The sequence below is a fragment of the Columba livia genome, chromosome 2 (assembly GCF_036013475.1).
Source record: "Columba livia isolate bColLiv1 breed racing homer chromosome 2, bColLiv1.pat.W.v2, whole genome shotgun sequence".
NCBI classification, from domain to species: domain Eukaryota; kingdom Metazoa; phylum Chordata; class Aves; order Columbiformes; family Columbidae; genus Columba; species Columba livia.
Window position 1 is genome coordinate 161,828,612 of NC_088603.1, and position 27,407 is coordinate 161,856,018.

Here is a 27,407-nt window from a genome sequence, read left to right on the forward strand (position 1 = left end):
CAAACCCAATCAGGAATGCAGGCCTAAAGACAGGCTTAGAGACATGTTAGCAAAGAGGGAACAGACCAAAGCCCATCTTAGTGGCAGCTCCTCATGCCTGGCACAGCTCCAGAGCCAAGACCAGCTGGCCAGGCCTGAAAGGAAATGAGGCCACCTCTTCACAAAGCACCCGCAAACCACACGAGTGCCATGGGATGACCTCACTGACGACACCCCACCTCTCCTACGCATTGGCTGCGTCCTCTGCCCGCCCTGACATGCGCCATCAACGCCAAGTCTTCGGCCTCTAATGCTCGCACTTCAAAGCTGCTGCCAGGGCCAAGTGGACACGTCCTCAAGACAAGAACAAGAAATTGGAGCATTGTGGGAAGGAAAACACACCCTCCTCATTCCTGGCCAGGCTGTGGCATCAGACAGCTGCTGGCTGCAAAATGCCGCCATGCGCAAAGGCTGTCCCGCCCCTCGGGGACCAGCATAAAAGCCGGCCCAGCGCCTCTCTCCCTCACACACTTCTCCTGACGCCTTCTCCTCCCTCCGCGCTCAACAAGGTGAGCCTCAACCCCCTTCCCCTCCTTCTCCTGCCCCGCCTGGCCCCTCTCTTCCAGCACGCTCTGCCCCCAGCCTCAGCAGCCCTCACGCCTCCCCACCGCCACGCTCCCCACAGCCCCACACCAGCCTCCCCACTCCCTCGCCCTCCTGCAACACCGCTCCTCGCACCCCCACACCCCTGCGCTTGCTCAACAGCCTCTCATCCCTTCCAGGGCCCCTCCACACCACACACATGGCCTGCTACGCCGCCTGCCGCCCCTGCGGACCCACCCCGCTGGCCAACAGCTGCAACGAGCCCTGTTCCCTGCAGTGCCAGGACTCCCGTGTCCTCATCCAGCCTCCCGCCGTGCTGGTCACCCTGCCAGGACCCATCCTCACCTCCCACCCCCAGAGCACCGCCGTCGGATCCTCCGCATCAGCTGCCGTGGGCAACGAACTCGGTGCCCAGGGAGTTGCCATCAACTCCGGTGCTTTTGGCTACGGCTTTGGAGGCCTGGGCTGCTTTGGTGGCAGAAGGGGTGGCTACATCTGCTAAGGGCTCTCGCCACGACCCGTGATGCCAACCACACACACCCTGGAAGCCACAGCACGGATTGAGGACACGCACCTCTAGGCCCTTCCTGGCACATGGACCTGCTATCCACGGCTCCTCGTCTGCAGGCACCAAGCACGGAAGCAGGGAAGTTGCCAGCCTGGGCTGCCTGCATACCTCGATGAAGGTCCTTCTCCTCTTCTCCCACATCTTTCTTTGCACCTCAGACTTGTGCTGTTCCACTTGGCACTCCTGCCTTTTCACTCTTCTCCCTCAATAAAGTTCTCCTTCATCCCAGCTTGAGATGCATCCTATTGTCTTTTTCTCCCACGGCTTGTCCAACTTCACTTGACAACAACCAGGACTCAATAGCCCATCGTGGTGGGTGGAAAAGAATAACACGACCTCTTCCAGGAAATATGCCACCACCAGTACCCACTGGCTTCCAGGATGTGACACAAACCCATCCCTGGCTCAAGCAGAGCCTTCCACATGACAATGCTTCCCTGTGCACATCTTGGACAAGATCATGCCAGCACACACATCAATAACTCTCTTCCCCAGCATGACTCTCCAGCCCTACCAGCAAATAAACTTCATTTCCTCCCCTCTGAAATTTCCACGTTAATAACATCCCCCATGTGCTCTTTTCCTCCTGGCTATACATCCCAGCTCTCTCAGCCTCTCCTCCAGTGGAAGATGTTCCACACCCTTTAGCATCTTCATGAAACTGCACTAATACATCCATGTCCTTGAACCACTGGGGAACTCAGTCCTGCACGCAGGACTCCACATGGGACCTCACCAGTGCTGAGGAGAGAAGAACAGCCACCTTCCTTAACCTCCTGTCAAGTTTTTTCTCAATGCTGCCCTGGAAACTAGATGGCCCCTTTTGCGTAGAGGGTTCATTTCCAGCTTAGGGCCCATTTCTTCTCCACCAGAACCACAAGACCCTTCTCTGACAAGCTGTTTTCTGTTCAACTGTCCCCCAGTCATTCCTGCTGCCAGCTCTGAGGCCTCCCCAGAACAGGACTTGGCTTCTTCCCTTGCTCAGCTCCATGAGACTCCTCTGTGGACAGGGAAATCAGGAAGCTCCATCGGCAAACGTGTGTTTAAACCACGTTTTCCCACAGATTTATACACATCCATATACACAACGCCCCCTTTCTAGCGGGCACATGTGAGTCCACCCGACTCACCGGCTCCGCCAGCCCAGCCCTGCACTGGCCCAACCTGCCTCTTGCCTGCCAGGCCCTCCAGCACCATCAACACACACACACACAGAGACCCTTCCTGCCCCACCTCATCTTCCTCACCGACAAACACTGCTCATGCGCTGAACAACCCTCACGACACTCACCTCCTCTGAATTCAGGCAGGTCTTGGGAGGCCAGAGATGTTCTCACTCACTGCAAGCCAGCCAATGTTATTCCAGTTTGTAAAAAGGGCGTGAGTGAACAGCCAGGAATCTGCAGACCTGTTAGTCTGACCACAGGACCTGGAAAATTATGGAGAAGAAACAACTGAGTGCTGCTGAGAGACAATTAAAAGACAATGCAACCATCAGGCAGTCAACATGTGTTCACTAAGAGAAAGTCACATTTAGTTATTTTGATCTTCTTCTACAATAAGGTCACCTGCCTCGTGGATAAAGAGAAGGAAATGGATGTAGCTTTTCTTGATTCTAGCATGTTTTTTGATCCTGTCCATCACAGCGTAATTCTGGACAAGTTGTCCAGCTGTCAGATGAGCAGGTACCTGGTACACTGTGTGAAGACCTGGCTGAAGGCCAGAGCTCAAAGTGTTGGAGGCAATCTGGCTACGCATGGCTGGTCACTGGTCACCGGCGGTGTTCCTCAGGACTCGGTCCGAGAACCAGCTCTTTTCCAGATTTTTATCTACGATCTACATGAAGAAGCTGATTGCATCATTAGCAAGTTTTCTGATGATACCAAACTCTGAGGTTCTGTTGATTCTCTTGAGGTACAAGAGGCCTTGCAGAGCCATCAACGTTGATCAGAACAATGGGCAAACATCAATTGCATTAAATGTAAAAGGAACAAATGCCAAATCCTTCACAGGAAATGAAGCAATTCTGGACACAAGTACAGACTGGGAGAAGAGTGGCTGGAGAGCAGCCCTGCAGAAAGGGATCTGGAGTACTGGCTGACAGCCGCTGAACATGAGCCAGCAGTGTGTGCCCTGGCAGTCAAGAGCACAAAACCCATCCCGGGCAGCTTCAAGCACAGAATCACCAGCGGCTCAAAGAGATTATTATCTCATTGTATTCTGTGCTGCTCCAGCGTGGGGTTCACAACGGGCTGCAGGGGAATCTCTGCTCCAGCACCAGGAGCTCATCCTGCACCTCCTTCTTCACTGACCTTGCTGTTTGTAGAGATTTTTTCTATCACATCCATCCATCCCTCTCTCTCTTCCGGTTACAACTTTGCAGTCGTTTTCCCCCTTCTTAAAGATGTTCACACATTTGTGCTACCACCATTGCTGCTTGGCTCAGGTTTCACCATCAACCAGTCTGGTTGGAGCTGGCTGGTGCCATTGAACAGAATCAAAGAATTGTTTCAGGTACAAAAGACCTTTAAGATCATCAAACCCAAGTGTTAACCAAGCAATAGCAAGGTCACCACTAAACCATGTCCCCAAGCACCACATCTACACATCTTTTAAACACCTCCAGGGATGATGACTCCACCACTACCCTGGGCAGTAAATGCTTGACAACAATATTGGTAAATAAATTTCCCTAAAATCCAATTTAAATCTCCCCTGGTGCAGCTTGAGGCCATTTTCTCTTGTCCTGATGCTTCTTCCTTGAGAAAGACTCTGAGATCTACCTCCCTAAAACCTCCTTATAGGTAGTTGCAGAGAGCGAGATGGTCTCCCCTCTGCCTCCCTCTCTCCAGGCTACGCTTACCGAGTCCACTCGATCCCCTCATCAGTCCATGGAGACAGATATTAAACAGATCTGGCCCCAGCACTGAGCCCTGGGGAACACCACTTGTGAGCAGCCACCAACTGGATTTAACTCCAGTCACCACAGCTATTTGGGCCCAGCCATCCAGCCAGGTTTTTTGCCAGTGAAGGATACACCTGTCCAAGCCATGAGCAGCCACTTTCTCCAGTTGAATCAGTGTCAAAGGCTTTAATAAAGTCCAGGTAGACAACATCCACAGCCATTCCCTCATCCACTAAGTGGGTCACCTTGTCAGAGAAGGAGATCAGGTTGCTCAAGCAGGACCTGCCTTTCATCACCCCATCCTGACTGGGCCCGATCCCCTGGTTGTCCTGTACTTGCTGTGTAATGTCACTCAACATGATCTGCTCCATGACCTGAAAGACTAAGGGGAAGAAATCATTTTCCCCATCCTTTGCCCTGTGACTGCCCCCACAACAAGTAAAGGATGGAAATTCTCATTAGCCCTCCTTCGGTTGATAATGTATGTCTAGAATCATTTTATTCTATTTTGTAACAGCACACAGATTTTGTTGTAGTAGCGTCTTTGCAATCCTAATTTGCTCCCTGCACAACCTCATGACATCCCTGTAGTCCCTCCTGAGTTACCTGCCCCTTCCTGTAAAAGTCATAAACTCTCATTGTTTTACCAAGTTCCAGCTAAAGCTCTCTGTCTAGCTAGGATGGTCTTCTTCCCCATAGCTTCATATTATTGCCCAGGGGGACTCTCTACGAACATTACAGAATCATTGTGAACCTCATCTCAGAAACTACCCCTGTAGCTCCCTTGCTCCAAAACCCTGTGTTGGATAACAAATCCACACAGATACAAGCTTAAAAGCAAGAGGGGCACCAAGACATGCACAGATCAAACCCAATCAGGAATCCAGGCCTAAAGACAGGCTTAGAGAGATGTTAGCAAAGAGGGGACAGACCAAAGACCAAAGCTCCTCATGCCTGGCACAGCTCCAGAGCCCAGACCAGTCTGCCAGAGCTGCAAGGAAATGGGGCCCCCCCTTCACAACACACCCTCAAACCACACGAGTGCCATGGGATGACCTCACTGACGACACCCCACCTTCTCCTATGCTTTGCCCACGTCCTCTGCCTGCCCTGACACACACCACCAACGCCAAGCCCTTGGCCTCTAATGCTCACACTGCCTTGGAGCTGGCTGGCCAGTCTTGTAGAATCATAGAATTGTTTGGGTTACTAAAGAAATTTTGGATCATCAAGTCCTGCTGTTAACCCAACAATAGTCTACAACTATTAACCTAACATAATTCTACCACTAACCCCTGTCATCAAGCATCACATCTACGCATCTTCTGCACACCTCCAGAGATGGTGACTCCACCACTGCCCTGGGCAGCCTGTTTCAGTGCACCAAAACCCTTCAGGAAAAGCCATTTTTCCTAATAGCCACACTAAACCTCCCCTGGGGCAACTTCAAGCCACTTTCTCCAGTTCTGTCAGTTGGGAGAAGAGACCGACACCCGCCCCTCTACAACCTCCTTTCAGGCAGTTGCAGAGAGAAAGGTCTCCCCTCAGCCTCCTGTTCTCCAGATTGAACCCTCCAACTCCCTCAGCTGCTCCCCATCCCAACTGTGCTCCAGACTTTTCACAAGATTCCTTCCCCTTTTCTCAATTCGCTGCAGAACCTCAAGCTCTTTCTTGTCATTAGGGGCCCAAAAACGAACCCCAGATTCTGCGTGCAGCCTCACCAGCACCAAATACAGGGGGATGCTCACCGCCCTGCTCCTGCTGGTCACAATTGTGATGACACAGGCCAGAATGCTGTTGGCCTTCCTGACCACCTGGCCACACGCTGGCTCATGTTCTGCCAGCTGGTCACCAGTAGCCCACGTCCTTTTCCAACAGGCAGCTTTACAAACTGTCTTCCACCAAGCCTCTAGTGTTCCATGGGGTGGTGGTGATGCACGTGCAGAAACCGACACTTGGCCTTGTTGAACCTCAGACAATTGGCAGCTTATCATCGATCCAGCCAGCCCAGATCCTTTTCTAGAGCTTTCTTACTGTCCAGCACATCAGCATTCCTGCCCAACTTGATGTCATCTGCAAACTTACTAAGGGTGCACTCCATGCCCTGGTCGAGATCACGAAGAAACAGAACTGGCCCCAGTACTGAGCCCCAGGGAACACCTCTTGTGAGCGCCCACCAACTGCATTTAACTCCAGTCATCACAACTCTTTGAACACAGCCATCCAGCCAGTGTTTTAGCCAGTGAAGATTACACCTGTCCAAGCCATGAGCAGACACTTTCTCCAGGAGAAATTATGTCAAAGACTTACCAAAATCTTACTACATAGCACACACAGCCATTCCCTCATCCAATAAAGTGGGTAACCTTGTTCATACCAGGAGATCAGGTTGGTCAAGCAGGACCTGCCTTTCATAAACCCATGCTGACTAGGTCTGATGACCTGCTGGTCCTGTACCTGCCATGTGATGGCACTCAGGATAATCTGTTCCACGACCTTACAAAGCAACAAGGTCCAACTGACACATCTGTAATTCCCCATATCCTCTTTTCGGTCCTTCTTCTAGACGGGTGCCACATTTGGTGACTTCCAGTCAATGGGGACCTCCCCAGAGAGTCAGGTCTGATGATATATGACGCAAAGTGGCTTGGGGAGCATCTCAGCCAGCTCTCTCAACTCCTGGGGAGAACCAATCTGGCCCCATTCACGTGTGTGGGCCAAGTGGTGTAGCAGGTCACCAACCATTTCCCCTTGGATTCCTGGGGCTTTGTTCTATGCCCCATCCTCGTCTTCCAGCGCAGGGAGCTCGGTGCACGGAGAACAACTGGTTTTATGCTTAGAGACTGAAATAAAGAAGGCATCAAGGCCTTTTCCTCATCCATTGTAAATGGGTTGCTCCCTGAATCCACTACAAGTTGGAGATTCTCCTTAGCTCTCCTTCTGTTGCAAAAAATATACCGAAATAAGTTTGTATTGTCTTCTATAGCAGGAGATGGATTAGGTTCTAGTTGGGCTTTGGCCCTTCTAATTTCCCCAATGAATAACATCAAAATACCCTGGTGTTCCTCCTGAGTATCTTGTCTTATCTGGCAGACATCAAAAACTCTCTTTTTTCTCATCAGTTCAAGCCAAACCTCTCAGTTAAGGCCAGGCCAGTCTGCTTATCTGCCAGCTTGTCTTTTGGCATACGGGGACTGTCCCTCACACATGGGGAATCTTCTGGTACCTTCTCACAGAAGAAAACCATGACACCCATATGCTAAAAAATCTGTGCTGCATAAAATTAATACACACAGCTATAAGCTTACAAGAAATAGGGCACCAACACAACCACAGAGCACAATCAAGACCAAAGGCCAGGCCTAATGAGACGCTTAATGAGATAGCAGCAGTCAGGTGAGGGATCAAACACCATGGAAGAGGCAGACCCTCATGCCCAGAACAGCTCCAAAGCCCAGACCACTCTTCCAGCTATGCAGGAAATGAGGCCCCATCCACACAATGCAATTACAAACCACACGAGTGCCATGGGATGACCTCAGTGACGACACCCCACCTCTCCTACTCTGGCCGCGTCCTGTGATCGACCTGACACACACCATCAACGCCAAGTCTTCAGCCTCTAATACTCGCACTTCAAAGCTGCTGCCAGGGACAAGTGGACACATCCTCAAGACAAGAACAAGAAACTGGAGCATTGTGGGAAGGAAAACACACCCTCCTCATTCCTGGCCAGGCTGTGGCATCAAAGAGCTGCTGGCTGCAAATTGTCGCCATGCGCAAAGGCTGTCCCGCCCCTCGGGGACCAGCATAAAAGCCGGCCCAGCGCCTCTCTCCCTCACACACTTCTCCTGACGCCTTCTCCTCCCTCCGCGCTCAACAAGGTGAGCCTCAACCCCCTTCCCCTCCTTTTCCTGCCCCGCCTGGCCCCTCTCTTCCAGCACGCTCTGCCCCAGCCTCAGCAGCCCTCACGCCTCCCCACCGCCACGCTCCCCACAGCCCCACACCAGCCTCCCCACTCCCTCGCCCTCCTGCAACACCGCTCCTCGCACCCCCACGCCCCTGCGCTTGCTCAACAGCCTCTCGTCCCTTCCAGGGCCCCTCCACACCACACACATGGCCTGCTACGACGCCTGCCGCCCCTGCGGACCCACCCCGCTGGCCAACAGCTGCAACGAGCCCTGTTCCCTGCAGTGCCAGGACTCCCGCGTCGTCATCCAGCCTCCCGCCGTGCTGGTCACCCTGCCAGGACCCATCCTCACCTCCCACCCCCAGAGCACCGCCGTCGGATCCTCCGCATCGGCTGCCGTGGGCAACGAACTCGGTGCCCAGGGAGTTGCTGTCAACTCCGGTGCTTTTGGCTACGGCTTTGGAGGCCTGGGCTGCTTCGGTGGCAGAAGGGGTGGCTACATCTGCTAAGGGCTCTCGCCACCACCCGTGATGCCAACCACACACACCCTGGAAGCCACGCCACACATTCAGGACATGCACCTCTAGGCCCTTCCTGGCACATGGACCTGCTGTCCACGGCTCCTCGTCTGCAGGCACCAAGCACGGAAGCAGGGAAGTTGCCAGCCTGGGCTGCCTGCGTACCTCGATGAAGGTCCTTCTCCTCTTCTCCCACATCTTCCTTTGCACCTCAGACTTGTGCTGTTCCACTTGGCACTCCTGCCTTTTCACTCTTCTCCCTCAATAAAGTTCTCCTTCATCCCAGCTTGAGATGCAGCCTATTATCTTTTTCTCCCACGGCTCGTCCAACTTCACTTGACAACAACCAGGACTCAATAGCCCATCATGGTGGGTGGAAAAGAATAACACGACCTCTTCCAGGAAATATGCCACCACCAGTACCCACTGGCTTCCAGGATGTGACACAAACCCATCCCTGGCTCAAGCAGAGCCTTCCACATGACAATGCTTCCCTGTGCACATCTTGGACAAGATCATGCCAACACACACATCATTAACTCTCTTCCCCAGCTCTCTCAGCCTCTCCTCCGGTGGAAGATGTTCCAGACCCTTTAGCATCTTCATTAAACTGCACTAACACATCCATGTCCTTCTTCCAGTGGGGAACTCAGTCCTGCACGCAGGACTCCACATGGGGCCTCTCAAGTGCTGAGGAGAGAAGAACAGTCACCTTCCTTAACCTCCTGTCAAGTCTTTTCTCAATGCTGCCCTGGAGACTTGATGGCCCCTATTGCGTAGAGGGTTGATTTCCAGCTTAGGGCCCATTTCTTCTCCACCAGAACCACAAGACCCTTCTCTGACAAGCTGTTTTCTGTTCAACTGTCCCCCAGTCATTCCTGCTGCCAGCTCTGAGTCCTCCCCAGAACAGGACTTGGCCTCTCCCCTTGCTCAGGTCCATGAGACTCCTCTGTGGCCAGGGAAATCAGGAAGCTCCATCGTCAAACGTGTGTTTAAACCACATTTTCCCACAGATTTATACAGATCCATATACACAACATCCCCCTTTCTAGGGGGCAGATATGAGTCCACTGGACTCACCGGCTCCACCAGCCCAGCCCTGCACTGGCCCAACCTGCGTCTTGCCTGCCAGGTGCTCCAGCACCATCAACACACACACACAGAGACCCTTCCTGCCCCACCTCATCTTCCTCACCGACAGACACTGCTCATGCGCTTAACAACCCTCACGACACTCACCTCCTCTGAATTCAGGCAGGTCTTGGGAGGCCAGAGATGTTCTCACTCACTGCAAGCCAGCCAACATTATTCCAGTTTGTAAAAAGGGCGTGAGTGAAGAGCCAGGAATCTGCAGACCTGTTAGTCTGACCACAGTACCCGGAAAATTATGGAGAAGAAACAACTGAGTGCTGCTGAGAGACAACTAAAAGACAATGCAACCATCAGGCAGTCAACATGTGTTCACTAAGAGAAAGTCACATTTAGTTAATTTGATCTTCTTCTACAATAAGGTCACCTGCCTCGTGGATGAAGAGAAGGAAATGGATGTAGCTTTTCTTGATTCTAGCATGTTTTTTGATCCTGTCCATCACAGCGTAATTCTGGACAAGTTGTCCAGCTGTCAGATGAGCAGGTACCTGGTACACTGTGTGAAGACCTGGCTGAAGGCCAGAGCTCAAAGTGTTGGAGGCAATCTGGCTACGCATGGCTGGTCACTGGTCACCGGCGGTGTTCCTCAGGACTCGGTCCGAGAGCCAGCTCTTTTCCAGATTTTTATCTACGATCTACATGAAGGAGCTGATTGCATCATTAGCAAGTTTTCTGATGATACCAAACTCTGAGGTTCTGTTGATTCTCTTGAGGTACAAGAGGCCTTGCAGAGCCATCAACGTTGATCAGAACAATGGGCAAACATCAATTGCATGAAATGTAAAAGGAACAAATGCCAAATCCTTCACATGAAATGAAGCAATTCTGGACACAAGTACAGACTGGGAGAAGAGTGGCTGGAGAGCAGCCCTGCAGAAAGGGATCTGGAGCAGTGGCTGACAGCCGCTGAACATGAGCCAGCAGTGTGTGCCCTGGCAGTCAAGAGCACAAAACCCATCCCGGGAAGCTTCAAGCACAGAATCACCAGCGGCTCAAAGAGATTATTATCTCACTGTATTCTGTGCTGGTGTGGCCTCATCTTGAGTACTGTGGGAACTTCTGGACCCCACAATTTAAAAAGGGTCTCAAAGTGCTTGAAAGCATCCAGAGGAGGGCATCAAAGTCGGTCAAAGGGATGTAAGTCAAGTCCTAGAGGAGCAGCTGAGGACAATGACTTAGTCTAGATTGGAGAGAGGGAGGCTGAGGGGCGACCTCATTGCTCTCTGCAGCTTCCTGAGGAGGGGGACGTGGAGAGGGAGGTGCTGAGCTCTTCTCCATCAGATCCAGTGACAGGACACACAGGAATGGTTCAAATCTGCACCACTGCAAGTTTAGACTTGACATTAGGAAATATTTCTTCACTGAGCTGGTGGTCGAAGACTGGAAGAAGCTTCCTAGAGAGGTGTTCGATACCCTGAGACTGTTGGTGCTTCTGAGGCATTTGGACACTGCTCTTAATACTGTACTGTAACCTCTACTCAGCCCTGACGTGGTCAGGAATTTGGACTCAATAATCACTGTCCCTTCCAACTGGAGCACTGTAGCGTCATCTATTCTCCTTCACCAACCCTTTCTCATGCAGACATCCCCACCAGGTTCGCAGGCGCACAGCCCCGCACACCACACACACCTCCCATTGCCCCTCCACTACGCCCAGTCCCACTCTGGCCCCACAAACACTGCACACAGAAATGGCCTCACCCCTCGGCGCTCACCCCACATTCACCCCCCAAAGCCGTCACTCACCAGCCTCCCCTGCCTGCCGGTCCCGCTCCCCTGGGCCTCTCACCGGCCTCACCAGCTCTCCCAGACCTCACCAGCCTCAGCCCCCAGTCGCAGCCTCCCCTCCCCACAGCCAGGCACTGCCTCAGCACTCACTGACCAGCCAATCGGGGGGCAGGTAACAGACTGACCTTCAGGCAGCAGGTAACAACCTGCCAATCAGGGGGCAGATAACAATTTGACCATCGAGGGCAGCTGACAGGCGCCAGCTGCTCTAGAAGCCCCTGGAAGGTTCCAGAAGGTGCCTGTCAGGACTTGAAAATCAACAGCGCCACTAGAATAAACAGATAATCTTCAGCAGACAAACACAAAACAACTGCTGGTGGGTCAACAAGGAAATGAATGAGTAGAAATGCTGTTGAAAACTAAACCAAAGGCCTCGCAGGACAGCAGCTGGGGGACTTAAGAGGAGCAAGATGGTGTGAAAATGCCCTGATTAAATACCAACGCCACTGAAAAATAATTCACTAAATCAATATATATCAACAGACACTGCACTTTGTGCCTGGCCTGCAGGTTCTCAGGTCCACCCATGTGGGATGCCATCTCCACATCTCCCCTTCCTACCTGGAACCCGTACAAACCAGACAAGGTACCCAGGTCACAACGTCCTTGCTGTAGGGTCCTCAGCTGACCCAGGTGTGGGTCCTTGTTGCACTGTGAGCCTGGATGAACAGTCCCTGCTCCACCTACAAGGGAGTAACCGGCCACTGTCTCACCTTGTTACAGGGTGGAGCCCGGGGTAGAGCATCCCATCTTCATAGCAGGGCGACACAGTGACCCATGCAGGGGGTCTCTGGACCACCAGCCTCCCTGCTGCAGGGTCCATGGAGCACCAGTGCAGGGGACACCAAGCAACCACCCCTGTGCTCTGAGGTCACACAGAAAGCCCCTTTGTGAGGTCATCGTCCCCCTCAGTGTGGGGTCCCTGAGGCACAGCCTGGGGCACTGAGGACCAGGAGCAGGAACAAGCCTGTGACCCTGCTCTGCTGGCAAGATGGGGCTCTGGGCTGCCTTGACCTTGGCTGGATGGCAGGTGCCCACCAAGCTGCTCTATCACTCCCCCTCCTCAACTGCATGAGGGGAGAAAATCTGAGGAAAGGCTCCCTGAGTCTTTGTAAGGACAGGGAGATCTCCAGAGGCTGCAGTGGGACAATCTGCTCCAGCGTGGGGTTCACAACGGGCTGCAGGGGAATCTCTGCTCCAGCACCAGGAGCACATCCTGCACCTCCTTCTTCACTGAACTTGCTGTCTGCAGAGATCTTTGTCTCACATATATCCCGTCCCACTTCCTTTTAAAATTGTGCAGTCATTTTTCCCCTTCTTAAAGATGTTCACACATTTGTGCTACCACCATTGCTGGTTGGTTCAGATTTCACCAGCAACCAGTCTGGTTGGAGCTGGATGGTGCCATTGAATAGAATCAAAGAGTTTTTTCAGATACAAAAGACCTTTAAGATCATCAAATCCAACTGTTAACCAAGCAATACCAAGGTCACCACTAAACCATGTCCCCAAGCACCACATCTACACATCTTTTAAACACCTCCAGGGATGATGACTCCACCACTACCCTGGACAGTCCATTCCAGTGTTTCACAACACTTTCGGTAAATAAATTTCTCTAATATCCAATGTAAATCTCCCCTGATGCAGCTTAAGGCCATTTTCTCTTGTCCTGATGCCTCTTCCTTGGGAAAGACACTGACACCTACCTCCCTAAAACCTCCTTTCAGGTAGTTGTAGAGAGCGAGACAGTCTCCCCTCTGCCTCCCTTTCTCCAGGCTACGCTTACCGAGGGTCCACTCGATCCCCTCATCAGACCATGGAGACAGATATTAAACAGAACTGGCCCCAGCACTGAGCCCTGGGGAACACCACTTGTGAGCAGCCACCAACTGGATTTAACTCCAGTCACCACAGCTATTTGGGCCCAGTCATCCAGCCAGGTTTTTTGCCAGTGAAGGATACACCTGTCCAAGCCATGAGCAGCCACTTTCTCCAGTTGAATCAGTGTCAAAGGCTTTAATAAAGTCCAGGTAGACAACATCCACAGCTATTCCCTTCTCCACTAAGTGGGTCACCTTGTCAGAGAAGGAGATCAGGTTGGTCAAGCAGGACCTGCCTTTCATCACCCCATCCTGACTGGGCCTGATCGCCTGGTTGTCCCGTACATGCAGTGTGATGTCACTCAACATGATCTGCTCCATGACCTGCCCTGGCACCAAGGTCAGACTGACAGGCCTGTAGATGCTCGGATCCTCCTTCTGTCCTTTCATCTTATACAAGCTGCACATTTGCCAACCTCCAGCCAAGTGGGACCTCCCTGGTGAGCCAGGACTGCAGTTAAATGATGTAAAGTGGCTTGATGAGCACCTCCGCCAGCTCCCTCACTTCCCTTGGCTGGATCCCATCAGGCCCCATAGATTTGTGTCCAACTGGTGCAGGAGGTTTCCAACCATTTCCCTTTGGATTCTGGGGGCTTCGTTCTGCTCCCTGTCTTCTACATCAGAGGCTTGGTATCCAGAGAATTATTGGTCTTATTACAAAGACTGAGATGAAAAAAGCATTAAAGTATTTTCTTCATATTTTGCCATGTGACTGCCCCCACAACCAGTAAAGGATGGAGATTCTCGTTATCCCTCCTTTTTCTGGAAACATATTTCTAGAATATTTTTATTGTATTTTATAACAATAACCAGATTATGATGTAATTATGCTTTCGCATTTCTAATTTTCCCCCTGCATAACCTCATGACATCCCTGTCGTCCTCCTGAGTTACCTGCTCCTCCTGTAAAAGTCATATACACTCATTATTATCCAGAGATCCAGCTAAAGTTCTCTGTTTAGCCAGGAATGGCTTCTTCCCCAGAGCTTCATACTTTTGCACATAGGGACTCTCTATGAACATTACAGAATCCTTGTGAGCCTTATCTCAGAAACCATCCCTGTAGCTCCCTTGGTCCAAAACATTCTGAATGTATAACAAAACCACACAGCTACAAGCTTAAAAGCAAGAGGGGCGCCAAGACATGCACAGATCAAACCCAATCAGGAATCCAGGCCTAAAGACAGGCTTAGAGAGATGTTCGCAAAGAGGGGACAGACCAAAGACCATGTAAGAGGCAGCTCCTCATGCCTGGCACAGCTCCAGAGCCCAGATCAGTCTGCCAGAGCTGCAAGGAAATTGGGCCCCCTCTTCACAACACACCCTCAAACCACACGAGTGCCATGGGATGACCTCACTGACGACACCCCACATTCTTCTACGCTTTGGCCGCGTCCTCTGCCCGCCCTGACACGCGCCATCAACGGCAAGTCCTTGGCCTCTAATGCTCACACTTCAAAGCTGCTGCCAAGTCCAAGTGGACACGTCCTCAAGACAAGAACAAGAAATTGGAGCATTGCGGGAAGGAAAACACACCCTCCTCATTCCTGGCCACGCTGTGGCACTAAACACCTGCTGGCTGCAAAATGTCGCCATGCGCAAAGGCTGTCCCGCCCCTCGGGGACCAGCATAAAAGCCGGCCCAGCGCCTCTCTCCCTCACACACTTCTCCTGACGCCTTCTCCTCCCTCCGCGCTCAACAAGGTGAGCCTCAACCCCCTTCCCCTCCTTCTCCTCCCCGCCTGGCCCCTCTCTTCCAGCACGCTCTGCCCCCAGCCTCAGCAGCCCTCACGCCTCCCCACCGCCACGCTCCCCACAGCCCCACACCAGCCTCCCCACTCCCTCGCCCTCCTGCAACACCGCTCCTCGCACCCCCACGCCCCTGCGCTTGCTCAACAGCCTCTCGTCCCTTCCAGGGCTCCTCCACACCACACACATGGCCTGCTACGACGTCTGCCGCCCCTGCGGACCCACCCCGCTGGCCAACAGCTGCAACGAGCCCTGTTCCCTGCAGTGCCAGGACTCCCGCGTCGTCATCCAGCCTCCCGCCGTGCTGGTCACCCTGCCAGGACCCATCCTCACCTCCCACCCCCAGAGCACCGCCGTCGGATCCTCCGCATCGGCTGCCGTGGGCAACGAACTCGGTGCTCAGGGAGTTGCCATCAACTCCGGTGCTTTTGGCTACGGCTTCGGAGGCCTGGGCTGCTTTGGTGGCAGAAGGGGTGGATATATCTGCTAAGGGCTCTCGCCACCACCCGTGATGCCAACCACACACACCCTGGAAGCCACGCCACACATTCAGGACATGCACCTCTAGGCCCTTCCTGGCACATGGACCTGCTGTCCATGGCTACTTGTCTGCAGGCACCAAGCACGGAAGCAGGGAAGTTGCCAGCCTGGGCTGCCTGCGTACCTCGATGAAGGTCCTTCTCCTCTTCTCCCACATCTTTCTTTGCACCTCAGACTTGTGCTGTTCCACTTGGCACTCCTGCCTTTTCACTCTTCTCCCTCAATAAAGTTCTCCTTCATCCAAGCTTAAGATGCATCCTATTGTCTTTTTCTCCCACGGCTCGTCCAACCTCACTTGAGAACAACCAGGACTCAATAGCCCAACATGGTGGGTGGAAAAGAATAACACGACCTCTTCCAGGAAATATGCCACCACCACCAGTGCCCACTGGCTCCCAGGATGTGACACAAACCCATCCCTGGCTCAAGCAGAGCCTTCCACATGAGAATGCTTCCCTGCGCACATCTTGGACAAGATCATGCCAGCACACACATCAATAACTCTCTTCCCCAGAATGACTCTCCAGCCCTACCAGCAAATAAACTTCATTTCCTCCCCTCTGAAAGTTCCACGTTAATAACATCCCCCATGTGCTCTTTTCCTCCTGGCTAAACATCCCAGCTCTCTCAGCCTCTCCTCCAGTGGAAGATGTTCCAGACCCTATAGCATGTTCATAAAAGTGCACTAATACATCCATGTCCTTGAACCACTGGGGAACTCAGTCCGGCACGCAGGACTCCACATGAGACCTCACCAGTGCTGAGGAGAGAAGAACAGCCACCTTCCTTAACCTCCTGTCAAGTCTTTTCTCAATGCTGCCCTGGAGACTTGATGGCCCCTTTTGCGTAGAGGGTTCATTTCCAGCTTAGGGCCCATTTCTTCTCCACCAGAACCACAAGACCCTTCTCTGACAAGCTGTTTTCTGTTCAACTGTCCCCCAGTCATTCCTGCTGCCAGCTCTGAGTCCTCCCCAGAACAGGACTTGGCCTCTCCCCTTGCTCAGGTCCATGAGACTCCTCTGTGGCCAGGGAAATCAGGAAGCTCCATCGTCAAACGTGTGTTTAAACCACGTTTTCCCACAGATTTATACACATCCATATAAACAACCCCCACTTTCTAGGGGGCAGATGTGAGTCCACCCGACTCACCGGCTCCGCCAGCCCAGCCCTGCACTGGCCCAACCTGCCTCTTGCCTGCCAGGCGCTCCAGCACCATCAACACACACGCACAGAGACCCTTCCTGCCCCACCTCATCTTCCTCACCAACCAGCACTGCTCATGCGCTGAACAACCCTCACGACACTCACGACACATCTTGGGACTCCAGAGATGTTCTCACTCACTGCAAGCCAGCCAACGTTATTCCAGTTTGTAAAAAGGGTGTGAGTGAACAGCCAGGAATCTGCAGACCTGTTAGTCTGACCACAGGACCTGGAAAATTATGGAGAAGAAACAACTGAGTGCTGCTGAGAGACAACTAAAAGACAATGCAACCATCAGGCAGTCAACATGTGTTCACTAAGAAAAAGTCATATTTAGTTATTTTGATCTTCTTCTACAATAAGGTCACCTGCCTCGTGGATGAAGAGAAGGAAATGGATGTAGCTTTTCTTGATTCTAGCATGTTTTTTGATCCTGTCCATCACAGAGTAATTCTGGACAAGTTGTCCAGCTGTCAGATGAGCAGGCACCTGGTACACTGTGTGAAGACCTGGCTGAAGGCCAGAGCTCAAAGTGTTGGAGGCAATCTGGCTACGCATGGCTGGTCACTGGTCACCGGCGGTGTTCCTCAGGACTCGGTCCGAGAACCAGCTCTTTTCCAGATTTTTATCTACGATCTACATGAAGGAGCTGATTGCATCATTAGCAAGTTTTCTGATGATACCAAACTCTGAGGTTCTGTTGATTCTCTTGAGGTACAAGAGGCCTTGATCAGAACAATGGGCAAACATCAATTGCATGAAATGTAAAAGGAACAAATGCCAAATCCTTCACAGGAAATGAAGCAATTCTGGACACAAGTACAGACTGGGAGAAGAGTGGCTGGAGAGCAGCCCTGCAGAAAGGGATCTGGAGTACTGGCTGACAGCTGCTGAACATGAGCCAGCAGTGTGTGCCCTGGCAGTCAGGAGCACAAAACCCATCCCGGGAAGCTTCAAACACAGAATCACCAGCGGCTCAAAGAGATTATTATCTCACTGTATTCTGTGCTGCTGCGGCCTCATCTTGAGTACTGTGGGAATTTCAGGACCCCACAATTTACAAAGGATCTCAAAGTGCTTGAAAGCATCCAGAGGAGGGCATCAAAGTCGGTCAAAGGGATGTAAGGCAAGTCCTAGAGGAGCAGCTGAGGACAATGACTTAGTCTAGATTGGAGAGAGGGAGGCTGAGGGGCGACCTCATTGCTCTCTGCAACTTCCAGCCAGTCAGGGGGCAGGTAACAGACTGACCTTCAGGCAGCAGGTAACAACCTGCCAATCAGGGGGCAGATAATGATTTGACCATCGAGGGCAGCTGACAGGCACCAGCTGCTCTAGAAGACCCTGGAAGGTTCCAGAAGGTGCCTGTCAGGACTTGAAAATCAACAGCACACCTAGAATAAATAGATAATCTTCAGCAGACAAACACAAAACAACTGCTGGGAGGGCTGGTGGGTAAACAAGGAAATGAATGAGTAGAAATGCTGCTGAAAACTAAACCAAAGGCCTCGCAGGACAGCAGCTGGGGACTTAAGAGGAGCAAGATGGTGTGAAAATGCCCTGATTAAATACCAACGCCCTTGAAAAAAAATTCACTAAATCAATATATATCAACAGACACTGCACTTTGTGCCTGGCCTGCAGGTTCTCAGGTCCACCCATGTGGGATCCCGTCTCCACATCTCCCCTTCCTGCCAGGAACCCGTACAAACCAGACAAGGTACCCAGGTCACAACGCCCTTGCTGTAGGGTCCTCAGCTGACCCAGGTGTGGGTCCTTTTTGCACTGTGAGCCTGGATGAACAGTCCCTACTCCACCTACAAGGGAGTAACCGGCCACTGTCTCACCTTGTTACAGGGTGGAGCCCGGGGTAGAGCATCCCATCTTCATAGCAGGGCGACACAGTGACCCATGCAGGGGGTCTCTGGACAACCAGCCTCCCTGCTGCAGGGTCCATGGAGCACCAGTGCAGGGGACACCAAGCAACCGTCCCTGTGCTCTGAGGTCACGCAGAAAGCCCCTTTGTGAGGTCACCGTCCCCCTCAGTGTGGCGTCCCTGAGGCACAGCCTGGGGCACTGAGGACCAGGAGCAGGAACAAGGCTGTGACCCTGCTCTGCTGGCAAGATGGGGCTCTGGGCTGGCTTGACCTTGGCTGGATGGCAGGTGCCCACCAAGCTGCTCTATCACTCCCCCTCCTCAACTGCATGAGGGGAGAAAATCTGAGGAAAGGCTCCTGAGTCTTTGTAAGGACAGGGAGATCTCCAGAGGCTGCAGTGGGACAATCTGCTCCAGCGTGGGGTTCACAACGTGCTGCAGAGGAATCTCTGCTCCAGCACCAGGAGCACATCCTGCACCTCCTTCTTCACTGAACTTGCTGTCTGCAGAGATCTTTGTCTCACATATATCCCGTCCAACTTCCTTTTAAAATTGTGCAGTCATTTTTCCCCTTCTTAAAGATGTTCACACATTTGTGCTACCACCATTGCTGGTTGGTTCAGATTTCACCAGCAACCAGTCTGGTTGGAGCTGGATGGTGCCATTGAATAGAATCAAAGAGTTTTTTCAGATACAAAAGACCTTTAAGATCATCAAATCCAACTGTTAACCAAGCAATACCAAGGTCACCACTAAACCATGTCCCCAAGCACCACATCTACACATCTTTTAAACACCTCCAGGGATGATGACTCCACCACTACCCTGGACAGTCCATTCCAGTGTTTCACAACACTTTCGGTAAATAAATTTCTCTAATATCCAATGTAAATCTCCCCTGATGCAGCTTAAGGCCATTTTCTCTTCTCCTGATGCCTCTTCCTTGGGAAAGACTCTGACACCTACCTCCCTAAAACCTCCTTTCAGGTAGTTGCAGAGAGCGAGACAGTCTCTCCTCTGCCTCCCTTTCTCCAGGCTACACTTACCGAGGGTCCACTCGATCCCCTCATCAGACCATGGAGACAGATATTAAACAGAACTGGTCCCAGTACTGAGCCGTGGGGAACACCACTTGTGAGCAGCCACCAACTGGATTTAACTCCAGTCACCACAGATATTTGGGCCCAGTCATCCAGCCAGGTTTCTTGCCAGTGAAGGATACACCTGTCCAAGCCATGAGCAGCCACCTTCTCCAGTTGAATCAGTGTCAAAGGCTTTAATAAACTCCAGATAGACAACATCCACAGCCATTCCCTCCTCCACTAAGTGGGTCACCTTGTCAGAGAAGGAGATCAGGTTGGTCAAGCAGGACCTGCCTTTCATCACCCCATCCTGACTGGGCCAGATCACCTGGTTGTCCTGTACTTGCTGTGTGATGTCACTCAACATGATCTGCTCCATGACCTTCCCTGGTACCAAGGTCAGACTGACAGGCCTGTAAATCCCCGGATCCTCCTTCTGTCCCTTCATCTTACATAAGCAGCACATTTGCCAACCTCCAGCCAAGTGGGACCTCCCTGGTGAGCCAGGACTGCAGATAAATGATGTAAAGTGGCTTGATGAGCGCCTCCGCCAGCTCTCTCAGTACCCTTGGCTGGATCCCATCAGGCCCCATAGATTTGTGTCCAACTGGTGTAGGAGGTTTCAACCATTTCCCTTTGGATTCTGGGTGCTTAGTTCTGCTCCCTGTCTTCTACATCATAGGCTTGGTATCCAGAGAATAATTGGTCTTATTAGAAAGACTGAGATGAAAAAAGGCATAATTTTCTTCATATTTTGCCATGTGATTGCCCCCACAACCAGTAAAGGATGGAGATTCTCGTTATCCCTCCTTTTTTTGGAAACGTATCTCTAGAAAAATTTTATTATATTTAAAAACAATAACCAGATTATGTTGTAATTACGCTTTCGCAATTTTAATTTTCCCCCTGCATAACCTCATGACATCCCTGTCGTCCTCCTGAGTTACCTGCCCCTCCTCTAAAAGTCAGATACTCTCATTATTATCCAGAGATCCAGATAAAGTTCTCTTTTTAGCCAGGAATGTCTTCTTCCCCGAAGCTTCATATTTTTGCAAATAGGGATTCTCTATGAACATTACAGAATCCTCGTGAGCCTTATCTCAGAAACTACCCCTGTAGCTCCCTTGCTCCAAAACATTCTGAATGTATAACAAAACCACACAGCTACAAGCTTAAAAGCAAGAGGGGCACCAAGACATGCACAGATCAAACCCAATCAGGAATCCAGGCCTAAAGACAGGCTTAGAGAGATGTTAGCAAAGAGGGGACAGACCAAAGACCATGTAAGAGGCAGCTCCTCATGCCTGGCACAGCTCCAGAGCCCAGACCAGTCTGCCAGAGCTGCAAGGAAATTGGGCCCCCTCTTCACAACACACCCTCAAACCACACGAGTGCCATGGGATGACCTCACTGACGACACCCCACCTTCTCCTGCGCTTTGGCCGCGTCCTCTGCCCGCCCTGACACGCGCCATCAACGCCAAGTCTTCGGCCTCTAATGCTCACACTTCAAAGCTGCTGCCAAGTCCAAGTGGACACGTCCTCAAGACAACAACAAGAAATTGGAGCATTGTGGGAAGGAAAACACACCCTCCTCATTCCTGGCCAGGCTGTGGCATCAGACAGCTGCTGGCTGCAAATTGTCGCCATGCGCAAAGGCTGTCCCGCCCCTCGGGGACCAGCATAAAAGCCGGCCCAGCGCCTCTCTCCCTCACACACTTCTCCTGACGCCTTCTCCTCCCTCCGCGCTCAACAAGGTGAGCCACAACCCCCTTCCCCTCCTTCTCCTGCCCCGCCTGGCCCCTCTCTTCCAGCACGCTCTGCCCCCAGCCTCAGCAGCCCTCACGCCTCCCCACCGCCACGCTCCCCACAGCCCCACACCAGCCTCCCCACTCCCTCGCCCTCCTGCAACACCGCTCCTCGCACCCCCACGCCCCTGCGCTTGCTCAACAGCCTCTCGTCCCTTCCAGGGCTCCTCCACACCACACACATGGCCTGCTACGACGCCTGCCGCCCCTGCGGACCCACCCCGCTGGCCAACAGCTGCAACGAGCCCTGTTCCCTGCAGTGCCAGGACTCCCGCGTCGTCATCCAGCCTCCCGCCGTGCTGGTCACCCTGCCAGGACCCATCCTCACCTCCCACCCCCAGAGCACCGCCGTCGGATCCTCCGCATCGGCTGCCGTGGGCAACGAACTCGGTGCCCAAGGAGTTGCCATCAACTCCGGTGCTTTTGGCTACGGCTTCGGAGGCCTGGGCTGCTTCGGTGGCAGAAGGGGTGGCTACATCTGCTAAGGGCTCTCGCCACCACCCGTGATGCCAACCACACACACCCTGGAAGCCACGCCACACATTCAGGACATGCACCTCTAGGCCCTTCCTGGCACATGGACCTGCTGTCCACGGCTCCTCATCTGCAGGCACCAAGCACGGAAGCAGGGAAGTTGCCAGCCTGGGCTGCCTGCGTACCTTGATGAAGGTCCTTCTCCTCTTCTCCCACATCTTTCTTTGCACCTCAGACTTGTGCTGTTCCACTTGGCACTCCTGCCTTTTCACTTTTCTCCGTCAATAAAGTTCTCCTTCATCCCAGCTTGAGATGCAGCCTATTGTCTTTTTCTCCCACGGCTCGTCCAACTTCACTTGAGAACAACCAGGACTCAATAGCCCATCATGGTGGGTGGAAAAGAATAACACGACCTCTTCCAGGAAATATGCCACCACCAGTGCCCACTGGCTTCCAGGATGTGACACAAACCCATCCCTGGCTCAAGCAGAGCCTTCCACATGACAACGCTTCCCTGCGCACATCTTTGACAAGATCATGCCAGCACACACATCAATAAGTCTCTTCCCCAGCATGACTCTCCAGCCCTACCAGCAAATACACTTCATTTCCTCCCCTCTGAAATTTCCACGTTAATAACATCCCCCATGTGCTCTTTTCCTCCTGGCTAAACATCCCAGCTCTCTCAGCCTCTCCTCCAGTGGAAGATGTTCCAGACCCTATAGCATGTTCATAAAAGTGCACTAATACATCCATGTCCTTGAACCACTGGAGAACTCAGTCCTGCACGCAGGACTCCACATGAGACCTCACCAGTGCTGGGGAGAGAAGAACAGCCACCTTCCTTAACCTCCTGTCAAGTCTTTTCTCAACTGGAGACTTGATGGCCCCTTTTGCGTAGAAGGTTCATTTCCAGCTTAGGGCCCATTTCTTCTCCACCAGAACCACAAGACCCTTCTCTGACAAGCTGTTTTCTGTTCAGCTGTCCCCCATTCATTCCTGCTGCCAGCTCTGAGGCCTCCCCAGAACAGGACTTAGCCTCTCCCCTTGCTCAGTTCCATGAGACTCCCCTGTGCCAAGGAAATGAGAAAACTCCATCGTCAAGCATGTGTTTAAACCACGTTTTCCCACTGATTTATACACATCCATATACACAAGCCCCCCTTTCTAGGGGGCAGATATGAGTCCACCCGACTCACCGGCTCCACCAGCCCAGCCCTGCACTGGCCCAACCTGCCTCTTGCCTGCCAGGCGCTCCAGCACCATCAACACACACGCACAGAGACCCTTCCTGCCCCACCTCATCTTCCTCACCAACCAGCACTGCTCATGCGCTGAACAACCCTCACGACACTCACAACACATCTTGGGACTCCAGAGATGTTCTCACTCACTGCAAGCCAGCCAACGTTATTCCAGTTTGTAAAAAGGGCGTGAGTGAACAGCCAGGAATCTGCAGACCTGTTAGTCTGACCACAGGACCTGGAAAATTATGGAGAAGAAACAACTGAGTGCTGCTGAGAGACAATTAAAAGACAATGCAACCATCAGGCAGTCAACATGTGTTCACTAAGAGAAAGTCACATTTAGTTATTTTGATCTTCTTCTACAATAAGGTCACCTGCCTCGTGGATGAAGAGAAGGAAATGGATGTAGCTTTTCTTGATTCTAGCATGTTTTTTGATCCTGTCCATCACAGAGTAATTCTGGACAAGTTGTCCAGCTGTCAGATGAGCAGGCACCTGGTACACTGTGTGAAGACCTGGCTGAAGGCCAGAGCTCAAAGTGGTGGAGGCAATCTGGCTACGCATGGCTGGTCACTGGTCACCGGCGGTGTTCCTCAGGACTCGGTCCGAGAGCCAGCTCTTTTCCAGATTTTTATCTACGATCTACATGAAGGAGCTGATTGCATCATTAGCAAGTTTTCTGATGATACCAAACTCTGAGGTTCTGTTGATTCTCTTGAGGTACAAGAGGCCTTGATCAGAACAATGGGCAAACATCAATTGCATGAAATGTAAAAGGAACAAATGCCAAATCCTTCACATGAAATGAAGCAATTCTGGACACAAGTACAGACTGGGAGAAGAGTGGCTGGAGAGCAGCCCTGCAGAAAGGGATCTGGAGTACTGGCTGACAGCCGCTGAACATGAGCCAGCAGTGTGTGCCCTGGCAGTCAAGAGCACAAAACCCATCCCGGGAAGCTTCAAACACAGAATCACCAGCGGCTCAAAGAGATTATTATCTCACTGTATTCTGTGCTGGTGTGGCCTCATCTTGAGTACTGTGGGAACTTCTGGACCCCACAATTTAAAAAGGATCTCAAAGTGCTTGAAAGCATCCAGATGAGGGCATCAAAGTCAGTCAAAGGGAAGTAAGGCAAGTCCTAGAGGAGCAGCTGAGGACGATGACTTAGTCTAGATTGGAGAGAGGGAGGCTGAGGGGCGACCTCATTGCTCTCTGAAGCTTCCTGAGGAGGGGACGTGGAGAGGGAGGTGATGAGCTCTTCTCCATCAGATCCAGTGACAGGACACACAGGGATGGTTCAAATCTGCACCACTGCAAGTTTAGACTTGACATTAGGAAATATTTCTTCACTGAGCTGGTGGTCAAAGACTGGAAGAAGCTTCCTAGAGAGGTGTTCAATACCCCGAGACTGTCGGTGCTTCTGAGGCATTTGGACACTGCTCTTAATTCCATAATGTAACGTCTACGGAGCCCTGACGTGGTCAGGAATTTGGACTCAATAATCACTGTCCCTTCCAACTGGAGCACTGTAGTGTCATCTATTCTCCTTCACCAACCCTTTCCCATGCAGACATCCCCACCAGGTTCTCAGGCTCACAGCCCCACACACCACGCACGCCTCCCATTGCCCCTCCACTACGCCCAGTCCCTCTCTGGCCCCACAAACACTGCACACAGAAATGGCCTCACCCCTCGGCGCTCACCCCACATTCACCCCCAAAGCCGTCACTCACCAGCCTCCCCTGCCTGCCAGTCCCGCTCCCCTGGGCCTCTCACCGGCCTCACCAGCTCTCCCAGACCTCACCAGCCTCAGCCCCCCGTCGCAGCCTCCCCTCCCCACAGCCAGGCACTGCCTCAGCACTCACTGACCAGCCAGTCAGGGGGCAGGTAACAGACTGACCATCAGGCAGCAGCTAACAACCTGCCAATCAGGGGGCAGATAACAATTTGACCATCGAGGGCAGCTGACAGGCACCAGCTGCTCTAGAAGCCCCTGGAAGGTTCCAGAAGGTGCCTGTCAGGACTTGAAAATCAGCAGCGCCATTAGAATAAATAGATAATCTTCAGCAGACAAACACAAAACAACTGCTGGGAGGGCTGGTGAGTGAACAAGGAAATGAATGAGTAGAAATGCTGCTGAAAACTAAACCAAAGGCCTCGCAGGACAGCAGCTGGGGGACTTAAGAGGACCAAGATGGTGTGAAAATGCCCTGATTAAATACCAATGCCGCTGAAAAAAAATTCACTAAATCAATATATATCAACAGACACTGCACTTTGTGCCTGGCCTGCAGGTTCTCAGGTCCACCCATGTGGGATCCCGTCTCCACATCTCCCCTTCCTGCCAGGAACCCGTACAAACCAGACAAGGTACCCAGGTCACAACGCCCTTGCTGAAGGGTCCTCAGCTGACCCAGGTGTGGGTCCTTGTTGCACTGTGAGCCTGGATGAACAGTCCCTGCTCCACCTACAAGGGAGTAACCGGCCACTGTCTCACCTTGTTACAGGGTGGAACCCCGGGGTAGAGCATCCCATCTTCATAGCAGGGCGACACAGTGACCCATGCAGGGGGTCTCTGGACCACCAGCCTCCCTGCTGCAGGGTCCATGGAGCACCAGTGCAGGGGACCCCAAGCAACCACCCCTGTGCTCTGAGGTCACACAGAAAGCCCCTTTGTGAGGTCACCGTCCCCCTCAGTGTGGGGTCCCTGAGGCACAGCCTGGGGCACTGAGGACCAGGAGCAGGAACAAGCCTGTGACCCTGCTCTGCTGGCAAGATGGGGCTCTGGGCTGGCTTGACCTTGGCTGGATGGCAGGTGCCCACCAAGCTGCTCTATCACTCCCCCTCCTCAACTGCATGAGGGGAGAGAATCTGAGGAAAGGCTCCTGAGTCTTTGTAAGGACAGGGAGATCTCCAGAGGCTGCAGTGGGACAATCTGCTCCAGCGTGGGGTTCACAACGGGCTGCAGGGGAATCTCTGCTCCAGCACCAGGAGCTCATCCTGCACCTCCTTCTTCACTGACCTTGCTGTTTGTAGAGATTTTTTCTATCACATCCATCCATCCCTCTCTCTCTTCCGGTTACAACTTTGCAGTCGTTTTCCCCCTTCTTAAAGATGTTCACACATTTGTGCTACCACCATTGCTGATTGGCTCAGGTTTCACCATCAACCAGTCTGGTTGGAGCTGGCTGGTGCCATTGAACAGAATCAAAGAATTGTTTCAGGTACAAAAGACCTTTAAGATCATCAAACCCAAGTGTTAACCAAGCAATAGCAAGGTCACCACTAAACCATGTCCCCAAGCACCACATCTACACATCTTTTAAACACCTCCAGGGATGATGACTCCACCACTACCCTGGGCAGTAAATGCTTGACAACAATATTGGTAAATAAATTTCCCTAAAATCCAATGTAAATCTCCCCTGGTGCAGCTTGAGGCCATTTTCTCTTGTCCTGATGCTTCTTCCTTGAGAAAGACTCTGAGATCTACCTCCCTAAAACCTCCTTATAGGTAGTTGCAGAGAGCGAGATGGTCTCCCCTCTGCCTCCCTTTCTCCAGGCTACGCTTACTGAGGGTCCACTCGATCCCCTCATCAGACCATGGAGACAGATATTAAACAGATCTGGCCCCAGCACTGAGCCCTGGGGAACACCACTTGTGAGCAGCCACCAACTGGATTTAACTCCAGTCACCACAGATATTTGGGCCCAGCCATCCAGCCAGGTTTTTTGCCAGTGAAGGATACACCTGTCCAAGCCATGAGCAGCCACTTTCTCCAGTTGAATCAGTGTCAAAGGCTTTAATAAAGTCCATGTAGACAACATCCACAGCCATTCCCTCATCCACTAAGTGGGTCACCTTGTCAGAGAAGGAGATCAGGTTGCTCAAGCAGGACCTGCCTTTCATCACCCCATCCTGACTGGGCCCGATCCCCTGGTTGTCCTGTACTTGCTGTGTAATGTCACTCAACATGATCTGCTCCATGACCTGAAAGACTAAGGGGAAGAAATCATTTTCCCCATCCTTTGCCCTGTGACTGCCCCCACAACAAGTAAAGGATGGAAATTCTCATTAGCCCTCCTTCGGTTGATAATGTATGTCTAGAATCATTTTATTGTATTTTGT

The 27,407-nt window shown here is 52.2% G+C and overlaps 4 protein-coding genes across 4 annotated transcripts; all 4 read left to right on the forward strand.

Moving 5' to 3' along the window:
• The first annotated feature begins 517 nt into the window (after positions 1–517).
• Positions 518–1,384, forward strand: LOC135578888 (feather keratin-like). The gene is made up of 2 exons (XM_065055261.1): positions 518–548; positions 762–1,384. The coding sequence occupies exon 2, from the start codon at positions 782–784 to the stop codon at positions 1,082–1,084; it is 303 nt and encodes a 100-aa protein (XP_064911333.1). The 5' UTR covers positions 518–548; positions 762–781; the 3' UTR covers positions 1,085–1,384.
• A 6,493-nt stretch (positions 1,385–7,877) lies between these two features.
• Positions 7,878–8,768, forward strand: LOC135578743 (feather keratin-like). Its single transcript, XM_065054661.1, has 2 exons — positions 7,878–7,939; positions 8,152–8,768. Exon 2 carries the CDS (start codon positions 8,172–8,174, stop codon positions 8,472–8,474), a length of 303 nt encoding a protein of 100 aa, XP_064910733.1. The 5' UTR covers positions 7,878–7,939; positions 8,152–8,171; the 3' UTR covers positions 8,475–8,768.
• Positions 8,769–14,978: 6,210 nt separating this feature from the next.
• Positions 14,979–15,833, forward strand: LOC135578744 (feather keratin-like). Its single transcript, XM_065054663.1, has 2 exons — positions 14,979–15,006; positions 15,219–15,833. The coding sequence occupies exon 2, from the start codon at positions 15,239–15,241 to the stop codon at positions 15,539–15,541; it is 303 nt and encodes a 100-aa protein (XP_064910735.1). The 5' UTR covers positions 14,979–15,006; positions 15,219–15,238; the 3' UTR covers positions 15,542–15,833.
• A 5,639-nt stretch (positions 15,834–21,472) lies between these two features.
• LOC135578889 (feather keratin-like) lies at positions 21,473–22,335 on the forward strand. Its single transcript, XM_065055262.1, has 2 exons — positions 21,473–21,505; positions 21,719–22,335. Exon 2 carries the CDS (start codon positions 21,739–21,741, stop codon positions 22,039–22,041), a length of 303 nt encoding a protein of 100 aa, XP_064911334.1. The 5' UTR covers positions 21,473–21,505; positions 21,719–21,738; the 3' UTR covers positions 22,042–22,335.
• Positions 22,336–27,407: the final 5,072 nt, after the last annotated feature.

What these genes read in the sequence shown, in the direction of transcription:
- LOC135578888 (XM_065055261.1), top strand. Translation starts at nt 782, where the DNA reads ATGGCCTGCTACGCCGCCTGCCGCCCCTGCGGACCCACCCCGCTGGCC.
- LOC135578743 (XM_065054661.1), top strand. Translation starts at nt 8,172, where the DNA reads ATGGCCTGCTACGACGCCTGCCGCCCCTGCGGACCCACCCCGCTGGCC.
- LOC135578744 (XM_065054663.1), top strand. Translation starts at nt 15,239, where the DNA reads ATGGCCTGCTACGACGTCTGCCGCCCCTGCGGACCCACCCCGCTGGCC.
- LOC135578889 (XM_065055262.1), top strand. Translation starts at nt 21,739, where the DNA reads ATGGCCTGCTACGACGCCTGCCGCCCCTGCGGACCCACCCCGCTGGCC.